The sequence below is a fragment of the Anabrus simplex genome, chromosome 2, assembly GCF_040414725.1.
Source record: "Anabrus simplex isolate iqAnaSimp1 chromosome 2, ASM4041472v1, whole genome shotgun sequence".
Taxonomy (NCBI): Eukaryota; Metazoa; Arthropoda; class Insecta; order Orthoptera; family Tettigoniidae; genus Anabrus; species Anabrus simplex.
Window position 1 is genome coordinate 453,647,123 of NC_090266.1, and position 14,857 is coordinate 453,661,979.

The 14,857-nt window shown below is 40.9% G+C and overlaps 1 protein-coding gene across 1 annotated transcript in view; it reads left to right on the forward strand.

Annotated features, from left to right (window-relative positions):
• The first annotated feature begins 800 nt into the window (after positions 1–800).
• LOC136863574 (uncharacterized) overlaps positions 801–14,857 on the forward strand; it is a 503,819-nt gene continuing 489,762 nt past the window's right edge. Inside the window, exons 1-2 of the mRNA XM_067139955.2 lie at positions 801–865; positions 9,302–9,565. Coding sequence (XP_066996056.2) covers positions 801–865; positions 9,302–9,565 — 329 coding nt within the window. The remainder of the gene's footprint in view (positions 866–9,301; positions 9,566–14,857) is intronic.

A 14,857-nucleotide genomic window follows, 5' to 3' on the forward strand; every position in this document is an offset into this window, starting at 1 on the left:
CATGAGATAGGACATAGGGTAAACTTGATCCCTTATGTTCTCCATGTCAGTTCTCACATTTCGCTCGAGAGGTACAATGCATTACCTACAAACTTGCTACTTCATGGAACAGCCATTTGGCATGGTACAATTCATCACTTTATGGATTTTTTTTTTTTGCTAGGGGCTTTACGTCGCACCGACACAGATAGGTCTTATGGCGACGATGGGATAGGATAGGCCTAGGAGTTGGAAGGAAGCGGCCGTGGCCTTAATTAAGGTTCAGCCCCAGCATTTGCCTGGTGTGAAAATGGGAAACCTCGGAAAACCATCTTCAGGGCTGCCGACAGTGGGATTCGAACCCCCTATCTCCCGGAACTTTATTGATTGACACGGGTCTGTGATGTACTCTAGAAGATAGCTCGGTGTCACCGCAACTTGAAACTGGATATTTGTATTCCTTTCCTATGTTTGTGAAACTGATTGCGCGTAAGCTATGGCTTTTCCTTTGACACACAGGGAAATAATTAAATTATAGTAAAACAACATTAACATTTCGGCACCTTGGTTAATTGGTCAGCGTAGCGACTCTCGGTTCAGAGAGCCCTGGGTTCGATTCTCTGTTGGGTCAGGGATTTTGAATTTGTCTTATTCCTCTAGCTCGGGGACACATCTTCATTTACACACAACACATTACGCTACAAACCACCAAAGAAACATGCAATAGTGAATAGGCTACATCTCTCCATAGAGTGTTGGCGTGAGGAAAGGCGTGCGGCCGAAAAACGAGGGTCAATCCATACCAAGTGCTGACCCCGACAATGGTAAAAGACTACGAAGCAGAGGATCTGCTGTCCAATTACGGTCGAACATATGAAGGCATGAGGTAATTATTGAAGATCGCACGTGCTTCCGATGAATTTTTGATACTGTGTTACTGTAATTTACATAAATGCGTATGTCTTTCATTTCATGCAGATAATAAACGATTTTCCCTGTATTATTTGTTATATGTTTTACTTGAAATTTTACATTTTTGATCCACGAACCTACTACGCTGGCGTAGCAGGCGGAGAGGTGATACTCCAACGTGGCACGTCCAGGTAGCGGATAGGGGGGCCCTAACCGGCTTGCCGGCGGACTTGAGGGAAATAAAATATCTCTCGCGGACCAAACACACAATCCCCTGTGGGTGGAGTACGCAGACGAAGAATACACCCACGGTATCCCCTGCCTGTCGTAAGGGGTGACTGTCTTGGAACCATGTAACTACCTGTGATTAGTACCACCACGCTTTTACTTGTGATTAGGTTTGTGATTACTAGCACACAGAAGCACCGTGCGGTCGGATTTTGCAGTACCTGTGATTAGTACCAACATATGAGCAGGACCATGGGATGATAGCTACCATGGTTCTGCTTTGCCCATCATTAGTACCTGCTATATGAGGAACACCACGGGATATTGCAGGTCCCTGTGGTTAGTACTCTTATGTGATGAACACCATAGGTTTGCGTTGCCTGTAAATGGCGCCCTAATGTGAGAAAAACATAGGTCTGTATTATATGTCGAATTTCATAACCGGTGAGTAGTACCAAAATGTGTGGAATATCGCGAGTCTCTGCTACTTTTGATTAGTACCGCAACATGACAAATACCATGGTTCTACTTTCCTAGCGATAAGTACCGTTATGAGGGGCCGATAACTTGGATTTTTGACCCTCTTTAGAATGCAAGCATCATCGATTCAGTGTTATGCTATAGCAGCAGTCCTTTGTTCAGTAATCCTATTGTTTACGTCAGTTTCTGTGAATGTAAGGCATTGCGGGTCGCATTCACTGATTGTTTTAAATTCATATCCATCCATTCATTCTTCGTCCCCACGTTTTGAATTCTCGTCAGTGAAGAATTTTGGACTTTTAATTTGTCATTCCATTTCGTCTCATTTCGTACCATTAGGGACCGATGACCTCGATGTTAGGCCCCTTTAAACAACAAGCATCATCATCATCATCATCACCATATATTTTTGATTTTCATTCCTGCTAAAAGAATTTGGAATCAACTCTGCAATCTTTGCATAAATTTGATCTTGAATTTAAATAGGTTTATATACTGTAAAATCCTGCACTGAGCAGTTTATGGAGATGGCAGTACCCAGTATGAAGGAAATATAATTAAATGAATGAAGGATAATAGTCAGGTTCATGGCACCACCTTATATAGCTGCCTATGTCTTATGCTATTTTATTTTATTTGTGTCTTTAGAAAGTGTCGAAGTTACGGCTCTTAACCCTCTTTTTATAGCACTTTCATTTCCATGAAGGGAATGAATCTCATTATCATTGCATGCACATGGCTCTTTTCTGCGAGAGTTTCGCTAAACATAGAAGCATAGTTCGTAAACTTACGAACAACATGGATGATCCAGGCATTTGGTTGGCATAGAAAAAACTAAAAAGTTGAAGCAACTCTCAATTACCCATGAAAGGCACCACTGAACTCTAGCTCCTGATTCTAGTTGAGGAAAGAAGTGAGATTTATAATATTGATTGTTGCTGTTCCACTGTTGTTGAAACTGTTTGGTAATGTGTTTCAACTCGAACAGGTCATTGATAAATTCTTTCTTTGAAGGACTTTATTTTGAAGTAAGAAAAATATACTTCCAGGAGGCGATTCTTCGCCAGTGAGCAAGCAGTTTGTTGTTGTTGGGGAGCTTTCGAGAGAAGCTTTGGCTTGTTTTTTTACGTGGCCCTTCACACTTGGTGCGACCGGATATTGCCGTGGCACATGATCGATTCCCGGCAAATAGCTGGAGGAATTCAATGGAAAAGAGGATAGCTCGTAACTTTTATGGAGGATTGTGGACGTGCTTCAGAAGGGAACTGAAAATGTAATATGTTTTGTGAGATCTTCTTGTCAGTATTTGATTTGTTGTGAATGAGCAGGTTGCAGAAATAGTTTTAATATATATATATATACACACACACACACACGCACACACACACACACACACACACACACACACACACACACACACACACACACACACACACACACACACACACACTATAAGATGAAGAGGTTTATCTCTGATCAATACGTATGCGGGTAAACATGACTAAGTGATCCAGATATTCCACGAAATATTGTACCCAATTATGAATGGTTTGAAAGACATTTCAATTTTATTTTTTATTTTTGTATAATTTGCTTTAAGTCACACCTACACAGGTATGTGTTATGGCGACGGTGATATAGGAAAGGCCTAGGAGTGGGAAGGAAGCGGCCGTGGCCATAAGTAAGGTACAGCTCCAGCATTTACCTGGTGTGAAAATGGGAAACCACGGAAAACCATCTTCAGGGCTGCAGACAGTGGGGTTTGAACCCACCATCTCCCGGAGGCAAACTCACAGCTGCGCGCCCCTAACCGCACGGCCAACTCGCCCGGTTATAAAGTAAACTGACATTATTATTATTATTATTATTATTATTATTATTATTATTATTATTATTTGTATCTGACTCGTTGGCTGAATGGTCAGCCTACTGGCATTCGGTTCAGAGGATCCCGTGTTCGATTCCCGGCCGGGTCGGGGATTTTAATCGCTTCTGATTAATTATTCTGTCTCGGGGACTGGGTGTATGTACCAATCCTAACACTCTCCTCCTCGTGTTCAGACAACATAACACACTACCAACCACCACAGAAACACGCAAGAGTGATTACATCCCTCCATATAGGGTTGTCGTCAGGAAGGGCATCCGGCCGTAAAACATGGCTAAATCCACATGTTCGACGCATTTCGCACCCGCGACCCCAAAGTTGTTGGAAAAAAGCGGTAGGAAAAAAGAAATTATTATTATTATTATTATTATTATTATTATTATTATTATTATTATTATTATTATTATTATTATTATTATTATTATTATTATTATTATTTGGTCCGTCATTAGCTCAGTGGTTTAGCTGCTGGCTTCCAACGCAGAAGGCCGAGGGTGGAATACCGGTCGTTCCTGGGTCGAGATTTTCATCTCAAGAATCACGTGGCTTCAGGAAGGGCATCCGGCCTTAAACCACCGGCCAAAACCAAAATGAGCCTGGGTGGCTCCGGGGACCCTAAAAATAACTGGGATAAGCTGAAGAAATGTTTATTATTATTTCTGACTGCAGCTTTGAGTGGTAGAATTAGTGCGTGTGAACAAACCTCACTGAAAGTGGTTGCTAAAAATTGCCGAGTATTTGCAGTAATCACGATTTCTTTTCAGTTAACAATCTCTAAGCTGTGAAATTCCTTTCAGGTGGATAGTTTGATGACAGCACGTTATTCATCAACGTTCTAGAGGAATGTATCTCCTAGAAACCAATGTAATTAGCTCAATGTCCACTACCTCCACCTGTACGGGTGGCCTTAGCTGAATCGCATATATTCCTCCGTAACTCGACATCTACTCCGTCATCCTCCAACAAATAAATCTCCCATGCGCAACGTTGGTCAGCATAACCATTAAATATGTTTCGCATGAAACTTAGATGCGGGCCTGAGGGAATACATCACCGCACTCGTCCCATTATATCTACATTAACAGCATCAGTCACGTGTAGCTTATCAAATTCTGGTTGGTTCCGTCGACCACAGTATCATCACTGCCAGCACAGAGTCCTTGTTCCCTGTAGTACAGAAATTTATTGGCAAGTGAATGTAGACCATCATGGTTTGAAACCTAGCTCCCAAAGGAGTCCTAGTGTAGCAAATATAGTGATAACTTGGGCTCTCGTTAGGATTGACAATGTGGTACCAAATTAAGCTAATCTGTAGAAATACAAATCAAAATTTTATAGTCTACTTTGGAAATATGGACTATGTGTCGTTCAGTTATAGACGTCAAGAATTTACTTATACATGTTGGTATATCACTGCAACATAATATATATTGAAGGAGTTGGCTGTGCAGTAGGAGTCGTGCAGCATTGAGCTTGCACTCCGGAAATAATACTGTCGAACCCTACTGTCAGTAGACCTGCGTTTTCATGATTTCATGTTCTTTTAGTCATAACATATTGTAAACTTCAATTAAGACAGCGGCCGCTACTTCTACCTTCCTAGCGCTCTCCCACCCCATCGTTGCCTAAATCCAATATATGTTAGTGCGACGTTACGGTATCTGTAAAAATACACATAAAAACCGAGGAAAATAGTTGAACAAATGAAAGTCTGCTTTCATAGCGTACAAGTGTGTGGAATGAGGAAGAAGTTGGACAGTTTTATGGAATGAGTAACGTATTAAAGGGCATAAGAGTATTATCGATGTCCCAGTACATCTAGGAACGTTGGAGCTTTATCAGCTTTTAGAGCAAGATCTGGTGTTGAGTTTCACGTGATTAATAATAATATTAGATGCATGATATGTTCGCATTAACGATAAACGCGACAAAAAGTATTTTGTACCGGTTTTGAGATATCTTAACGAATCATATGATTCTGGTTAAGAAATTAGTGATTTTACTTTCCCGAATTACAGCGAATTACTGCGGTAGGGCCAGTTTTAAGCGAAATTTACTTATTTTGCTATAAGTGAAAAACTGCAGCGAAATTTGCGGAAAATAACGAGCTTGAAATTGTATTCCATAATTACGTGTGAGAAGGGAAACAGAAGACGGAATAAGGATGTATCAATTCGACAGAAGTACCTGTTGGTTTTAATATTCTAGGAAATTTCTTAATGACATGGCCCTATAGGGTGAAAGCTACGGCCATGTAGGGTTATTGGCTATAATATAGCCGTAATCAGGATTACATAAGGAAATGTGAATGATTATCAATATTGGTTTTACAGTATTTATATATATTTCACATAAATAATTCAATCAGACAGAGGAGGCGTTTCTTAATCATTTTAGTAAATGACTAGAGCGAAATTCAAGCGATGGTGTAAGACCTATTTCGCGAAATAATGCGAAAAATTGTTTTCGTTTCCCGAAATCGTACATAAATTAATGCGAAAAATTCATGCCTCTAATAATATGTTACTGATTTTAACTCTTACTAAGTACTTTTACGGTGTTTGGAGAGTTCGTGATGAGGCGTTAATGTTGCTCTCCTGGATACGACTGAACAATTTACATGTGCTCATTTTTTACGTGTGTATCTGTTTTACACCTTAAATTTACTTTAACGCCGTTAAAGGTTACAAGGCTATTTTACACTATCTAAATTTCTAACTGAAGCAGTGTTGTACCACCTAGGAGAACGTGGGTACGAAGGGGTTAAAATAGAAACTTCCAATTTTGGAAAGATGCATGGGCATGGGGGGTTTACTCAGCCTACCCAAGAAATGAAGACAAAGGGAAAAAGTAGACGGACATATAGTTGACCCGTAATATACACTAGCGGAAGTGGAAAGTGTACACGGTGAAGCACTTGTAGCATATACAGGTCTACCAAATTTCGTTGAGATGATAATCAAATAACACGTATTAAATGATTGAATGTCTTTTCCAGAAATGATTGATCCAAGATAATGCCAGTTTTAGTAAGAAGTGTGGCCACCTAAAGGAAGAACATGGATGAACACTCGTATTAATGACGACATTGAATCAGGAAGACTACGAATATCATGTTGATAAACTTTTCTCCATACCTGAATCACATGTTTAGCCAGTTCTCGATTTGTGGTTGGAGGCTATTGCGACAACACATGCCTTTCCATTTCATACCAAATATGCGCTATGGGAGACATTTTAGGAAAACGGGCAGGCCACTCTAGGATCTGTATATCCCTTAAGGCTTCTCAGGTCTGACTGGCATTATCGTGCTAGAACATGCCACTTGATATGGTGGACATAAATGGCATGACAAGGTGGTTTCCCATTGTCATATTTCCCTGAACAACAACTAAATCAGTCCCGGTATCGTGTACAATAGCTTCCCACAAAATAATTCCTGAGGTGGGAGTATTAATCTCCAAAAGAATCAGAGATGGATTTACACGATCACTACTACAGACATTCTGTAATAGAACTCACAGCTCTAGACGGAGGTAAGACTCATCACTAAGCACCAAAGAATGCCACAAACCAGCCCAGTTTTCTCTAGCTGCATACCATGCAAGTCTCTGCTCTTTGTGGTATGGCGTGAAAGGTCCACACCGCATGGGAAGCCATGAACTCAGCCCAGTTGGATTTTCCAAAAACAAAAACAAAAATACTTGTTTCTTTATTTTTAAAGGAGATTCCAAATATCAATTTTCTCGTCTGTAACATCTTCAGCATTTGAGATATAAGTATCTTCGCTAACGGTATTCAACCACTTTTTCACCTTTTTTAACCCCTCTTAAGGGGATTTTCCGAAAACAAAGAAAACGTGTTTCTTTATATTTAAGGGAGATACCAAATACCAGTGTTTACGTCTGTAAACTTTTAAGTTTTTAGATATTCTGTAGGTATACTCATTTAAATAATTCACCCCACTTTTCACCCCCCTTAGGGACGGAATATCCAAAAATCCTCCCTTAGTGAGCACCTATACTCTAATATAAATATATCCACAAAATTTAATTTCTTTGGCTCGGCGATGATGAATCAGTCAGTCAGGACATGTTATTTTATATATCGTCGTTGCCGGAACTAAACGTCCTGTGTGATAATATTTTAGAGATATACTGACCCGCAGCACATACATTATGAAGAGCGAAAATTCTTGACAATATTCACACAACATTGCACCTTAGATGACAGAACCTCACCGGCCAAAGTTCTAAGCTAACATATTTCACATAGGAGGTTTTGCCCGGCGGCGACGATTTCATTTCATTTTAAATTCGTGGCTTATTTCATGGATTTATCATCGTACTGAAATTACGGAACTATTGAAACAAACTTCTAGCAAATATCAAACTTTAAGTGATAGGAAAATCACGCCGATCTTGACTTAATTTAGACATTGACATCTCTACCCGATATCCTGTCCGACTCGTTGGCTGAATGGTCAGCGTACTGGCCTTCGGTTCAGAGGGTCCCGGGTTCGATTCCTGGCCGGGTCGGGGATTTTAACCTTAATTGGTTAATTCCAGTGGCACGGGGGCTGGGTGTATGTGTTGTCTTCATCATCATTTCAACCTCATCACGACGCACAGGTCGCCTACGGACGTCAAATAGAAAGACCTGCACCTGGCGAGCCGAACCCGTCCTGGGATATCCCGGCACTGAAAGCCATACGACATTTCATTTTCATTACGGTACCCGATATCCTCAAAAACCAAATTTTTCAACACTCAACTATATTTTGCATTATACATTGGCACAGAATCTTGACACACAAATTCTATAACGACAGACTGGCGTACAACTTATCTTTACCCAATACCTTCTTTAATCTGATTTAACATAATCGTCTGAAATTTTGGGATTTCAATATAAAATGTGCGTAGCCTTCTCATAACATCTCTGTGCCACATAGCACTTAATAAAAAGGGCACTAGGAAAGTTTTGCAATACGCAAAAACGTTTAACTGGACACCCCTGTTATGGTGAGGGATGAAAAGAGGGGTCTAGAAGACGGCAAGGCGCGACCTTCACACCAGTTGTTACCAAACAGCGGGATTGAAAGCAAGTTAAGATGTCAGTGTGATCTAAAGGTGAATATCGCGCAATTATCCGCTATAAATTGCACGTAGATTAATTGTTGACCAGTGGCTGGAGGAAATGACTCCTGTGCTGGGGAAAGACCATCCACATCGGACAACAATTTTCCACTGATACAAAGAGTTCCAGAGGGGAAATTTTGGGGTTGAAGACGATCCTCGCTCTGGGCGACCGTCTGAGTCAGTGACTGAGGAAAACATTGAAGCTGTGAGGAAAATATTGCAGTAAGAGAGGCGGTTGACATATCGGCAGGTAGAAGAGACCCTCCACATCCCTGCACCAGCTATTCATTCGATTCTACACGACCATCTCCATGTTAGAAAGGTTTGTTCCCTTTACATGCCCCATTCACTTTCAGAGGAACAAAGGGCACATCGAGTGAAATGGTGCCGAAAAATGCTAAAACAGTTTGAAAATGGGACTTCGCGTAACGTCAATAGCTTCAATACAGGTGACGAAACTTGGCTTTATTATTACGATGTCCCAACGAAATCCCGGAACAAGGTGTGGCTGTTTGAAGATGAAGGTACTCCTGTGACTGTGCGAAAGTCAAGGTCAGTAAAGAAAAGGGTGATTGCAGTATTCTTCACTAAACGGGGCATCCTGACTCGGGTTGTGCTAGAAACACAACGGACAGTTACTGCGAAGTGGTACAATGAGACTTGTCTGCGTCAGGTCATCCAGGCTCCCCACTTGGCTCTTGCATCACGACAATGCTCCAGCACATCGTGCTAATGTTGATGTGCTTGATCACCCTCCGTACAGTCCTGATCTTGCCCCATATGACTTCGCACTCTTTCTAGAAGTGAAGATGAAGCTGAAAAAGTGGCGTTTTGCATCCGACGAGGAGCTTCTGGCAGCATGCAATCAAGAGTGTGAAAATGTAACCGAAGAAAAGTGGCCGAGTCGGTTCAGTGACTGGTTTCGACGTATGGAGAAGTGTGTTGAGTGTGTTGGAAATTATTTTGAAAAATTCTAAAGCGTTCACTCACATTGCAAAACTTTCCTAGTGCCCTTTGTATTTAAACCAAAGCAAAGATAAACAACAAACTACCGGCCCGAAAGTTCGGCCCTTATTTAAAGAAAACATAACTATGCAGAGTAAGCTTTAAAGAATACAAAACATGTCACTCACCTGGATTGTTGCTGAACACTGGCATGTTCTCAGACATTACCATTCGCCGACGCTCAATTATGGCTTAATACACCATGTTGATACAAACTATACACACTTCAAACCTTTCTTCTCAGAAATTCTTGATTAACAACATTATTTTATTTTATTTGATCACATTCTACACACTTAACAAATATATGTGAATCTTCAAGTTTATCTCACAGGTTTCTTCTTGAATACTCTTATCTTTGTATAAAATTTACATGAAACACTGTACACTTACCACATATAAATTATTATCAATTCACTTCTTATTCGTATTTCAATATTTACACCATCTGACACATTTAACAGGCAAAGGACTATATTAATATCACCGTGCCGAGATATACCGTTAAGTTATCGTTTCATCACCAAACCCGGACAAACTTAATATTCACACGAATATGAGTATTTATTTTATTTCACACTCCACTAGTTCTTACCATAGACTCTTACCAATAACCAATCTTGAATCTTCAATTTGCCAACCGTACAGAAATAATTGGCTCAGAGCGACACAGACCTGGACTCGCGTATCACCGAAGAAGGAATGCCTCTTGCTCTCTCGTCACCCTTAGTATATCCGTGCTTTTTGCACGCGAAGAGTGGTGAGAAGATTGCATCACATTACACAGTTTCATTATCCCACTGGTCTTATCACTGGTGTTGTTATCCCTAATGTTCAGAAAATTTCGAGTAATATGAATCTCATTATTTTATAATTTTAGTTTGACTCTAAGTGGTCTAAAACACTGAAGCGTGGGTTGAAAAAATATTTTTCCCCCTCCATGACAACATACACGTGTAGCTTCGAAACTTCCCATGGTCTAGCACAATCTTTCCAATTTTGGCCAGAAAAGATTTAATTACATGACAATTCCTCTCAATTGACTAGGCGTTCCTTTGTACCAATCCAAGTTTTAATTTACCTCGGGATAATTATCGTATTCTAGAAATTAGCCACGGGTATGCTCGAATCCATCCGAAATTCTCCCCTAGGATCTTATAAATCTGGATTCCTTTCCTGCCCAAAGAGATTGCACTTAAACTTCAGCGCTTTTGTCTCATGGGTACGAAACATGATGAATTCACAGGGCTTTCATCAAGTAATGATGCAAAAATGATGCTTCTTTCACAACAACGTATTTCGCGGCTAATGTGGCTAATAAATTGAGATATCCCTTTTGAGGACTTTGAATGATAGGATCACTGTGAGTGAAGTTAATGATGATCATGATATCCGATTTAATTGACCACACATCGAGTTCATCGTCCTGCAATGTGATTAAATGTAGGCAAGATGACATAGAATATTATACTGGACATTTTAGATGAGTGCCAATGGGCCATTACATAATAACTATCCCAACCCTAGACATTTATACCACCTGCAGAGCGGAAATACACACGACACTTTAACAGTATAGCGTAAGTAGGGCTAGTCTACAGGCTCGCTGTTAATTGTGTCTCCACCGTCACAATGGGAAAGCGGGCGATCTCCCAGAGTTTGATACAGGTTAAATTACGATGGCGCGGCGCCTTGGTACAGGCATTCCTCATATGGTGCAGCTTTTAGGTTGCTTTCGGGCCATTTTTGTGAGCTCATATCGGAAGAGGTGCAAAGTTGGGGAAACAACGGTACGCCATCCAGCCATCTATCGACAGCGAATCAGTGATGCCTTACGCCAGCGGAGACTGTCACGTCTCCGGGGCCACAGATCGGGGAATCCTGCAGACGTGCCACGTTTCTCAACGGGGCAATTTTTCACATCACGAGGTTCAACGAACCCTGCTCCACATGGGACTGCGGTGTCGTGCTCCGATGGTGACTGCACTTCACCGATAACTGCTCATGAGGTGGGCACAAATCTACATTAGACTTTGAAAGATTGGAAGAATGTCGCCCGGTCCGATGAATCCATATTCCTTGTTTATCGGACATAAACTTTCGAGTGAGTGTACACCAATTGCCATCGGGGACTATGACACCTGGATGCACTGTTAGCGAATGCGTGGAGGTGGAGGGCGTGTGATAGCCTGGGCGCTGTTTTTATGGGACACAGGGACCCTTTATTCCGGCACCCATATTCCTGACAGCTTTCCGGTATCTGGACGTTATTGATAACCAAGTTCGTCCGTTCACACCAAACACTCTTCCTTCCCGATGACGCCAATCCACCAGGATATGATGTGCCATACAATACTGCCAGGATTTTGAAGGACTAGTCTGAGGGATATGACAACGAATTTTCTTTAATGCCATGGTTCGCAAATGTTCCAGATATGGACCCTATTAAACATTCGTGGTTCGGCTTGGAAAAGCGGTTTAAGGCTACGTCAGTGCCGCCCCACAGTGTAAAACACCTGAAGTTCTGCCGTTGTGCTTTTGGTATGATATACCCCAGAATACCATCAACTACAGCGCTGAATCGATGTCTCACGGGGTGGTCATGGTTCTGTGACATTATGTTACCAAAAATTTTGATTTTTTTTTTTTTTTTTGTTACCTTCCAAGAGTTAAATATTCATAATTTCTACAGTGCCAACGGCCGTAGCCGTGTTGAAACACCGGATCCCGTGAGATCTCCGAAGTTAAGCAACATTGGGCGTGGTGAAGATTTGGATGGGTTGCCACGCGCTGTTGGTGGGGGTAAGGGAATGGAGGAGCGGCAAGGAACTGGCCACCCTACCGTACGTAAAACTCCGGCTCAGGCATACCTCTGAGGAGGTTCGGACCTGCCTTCGGGCAGAATACACCCTTACCTTACCTTACCTTAATTTCTACAGTATTTGGACTAACTCAATAAAATCAGGCGACATATATCCTATTAGATGTGATAGTTCAGAAATAAAACTACAGAGGTATAGTGGCACAGTTTTAGGTTCAAGATGACATTTCGGGATTTCTTATGTGATCCTAAACTTTTGAACGGTACAGTATAAGTTTAGTTTCTGGGAAAAGCGTACCTTCGAGGAACTTGTACAGATCCAGGCGTTCATTCTCATCTTGAGCGACTGTATACCGATGAGCCATTACATTATGACCAATAATAGGTTGCAGGATCACATGTATTTTTATATGTCATGTAGTGCCCAAGGTCTCAAGACGAGCAGTGGGCGTCAAACTTATCTGCCCTGATAGTTTCATTTGCACTCTGCGAGTGGCATCCAAGAACACATTTCTGATGCCGCTACCTCACATTGAGACCTATGACAAGAACAAGGAAAAATTGACCATTTTAGCGCTGGTTTGAAAAAAAAATTAACGCACAAAAATCGGTGCCGCATTTTTTCGGTATATTTATACTAAAATGATCGCCAGCTATTGCTAAATATATAAAAGAATCTTGATGGTCATACTTGAAACCAATTAGAGTATATAGTTCATAATATTTCCAAAAATCTTGACTTTCTGATGTGACCTTCCAACAGTTAAAAATGTATAACTTATACAATACTTGGCGTAAATCACTGAAATCAGGCGACGTATATCATATTAGATGGGAAAGCTCAGGAAAAAACACAGAAGTCTAGTAGCAGAGTTTTAGCTTCTAGGTGGAACTTCATGATTTTTTAATGTGGTTCTAAACTTTTGACAGGTACTGTAGATGTAGCGCTTGTTGTGAGGTAGGCCTACCCGCGGGTTTTTTATCTACATAGGACGTGAATTAAATTTTGATAACAAATAAAATTAAGTCTGATAAAATATGAAATGCAAGGAACACACGATAGCATGCGTTCATTTTTTTTTTTTTTTTTTTTTGCTAGTTGCTTTACGTCAGACACAGATACGTCTTATGGCGACGATGGGGTAAGGAAGGCCTAGGAGTGGGAAGGAAGCGGCTGTGGCCTTGAATAAGGTACAGCCCCAGCATTTGCCTGGTGTGAAAATGGGGAAACCACGTAAAACCATTTTCAGGGCTGCCGACAGTGGGGTTCGAACCTACTATCTCCCGAATACTGGATACTGGCCGCACTTAAGCGACTGCAGCTATCGAGCTCGGTCGTTCATTTTTAATTTGTTAACTGCTTTTACTTATACATTTTCTGACACACGAACTGGAAAGACTCCTATACGGAAGAATCAATATCAAACTCTGTATACTTCGTCCAGAGCTATGGTCTTTCGTTCATATCTTATTCCATAGTATGCCGAGTAAATTCGCTACGTGGTTTGAGTCACATACCTGTGAGCTTGCATTCAGGTGATGGTGAGTTACAACCCCACTGCCAGAACCCTTGAAGGAGTCTTTCCGTGATTTCCCATTTTCATTTGATGTAAATGCTGGGTCTATACATATGCCACGGCCGCTTCCTTCACAATCCTAGAACTGTCCTTGCCCATCGCCACCATAAGGCCTTTCTGTGTCAATGGGACGTAAAACAAATACACACTTTGTCAATAAACTTACACAGTTCTATTATATTAGGAATGTGACAAGGAATGTTTAAAGCTATCTTTAGTGAATGTTATCATTTAAACTTGTTTTATATGCATAACAATACGCCCTTTTATTGCTGAACGAAAAATAAAACTGAGTGTATAAATAAGTCAAGAAATAATTATAGTACTGTGCTTCAATATTTCGGTCGTAGTTCTCCTCGGGAACTTAGTAATTTTCAGAAGTGTAAAAAGTGGCAGTTGCTGTGATATTTAGTTCATCACGGCATTCGCTTAGAATCAAGGGGCATAGATTGTTGGGAACTATTTCTGATGTAGCAGAGAGTGTTACTTAACCCATTTCGTTTCTCATCCCTGTTCTCGAGGCTGAGAAAGCGTAGGGTGGAAAGGAAAAGTAACGAATGAATGTTCCTCAGTTCGTTTAAATCAGCTCAGGATTCAGTAATTAAGAGTAGAATTGTCATAGGTGGAAATCACTCATTGCTATTGACATAAATGAAATAATTATGGACTTCAAGAGAGAATAAATACGCAGTCAGGGAAGTAGTTTTAAAAAGCAATTGTATTCCTTCTTGTATAGGATTTATTTCAAATCTAAATTCTTCCACCGTCTCCGATCGTAGTTCAAAACTACTCTATCAGTTAGGCCCTTCATACATAATAAAACAGG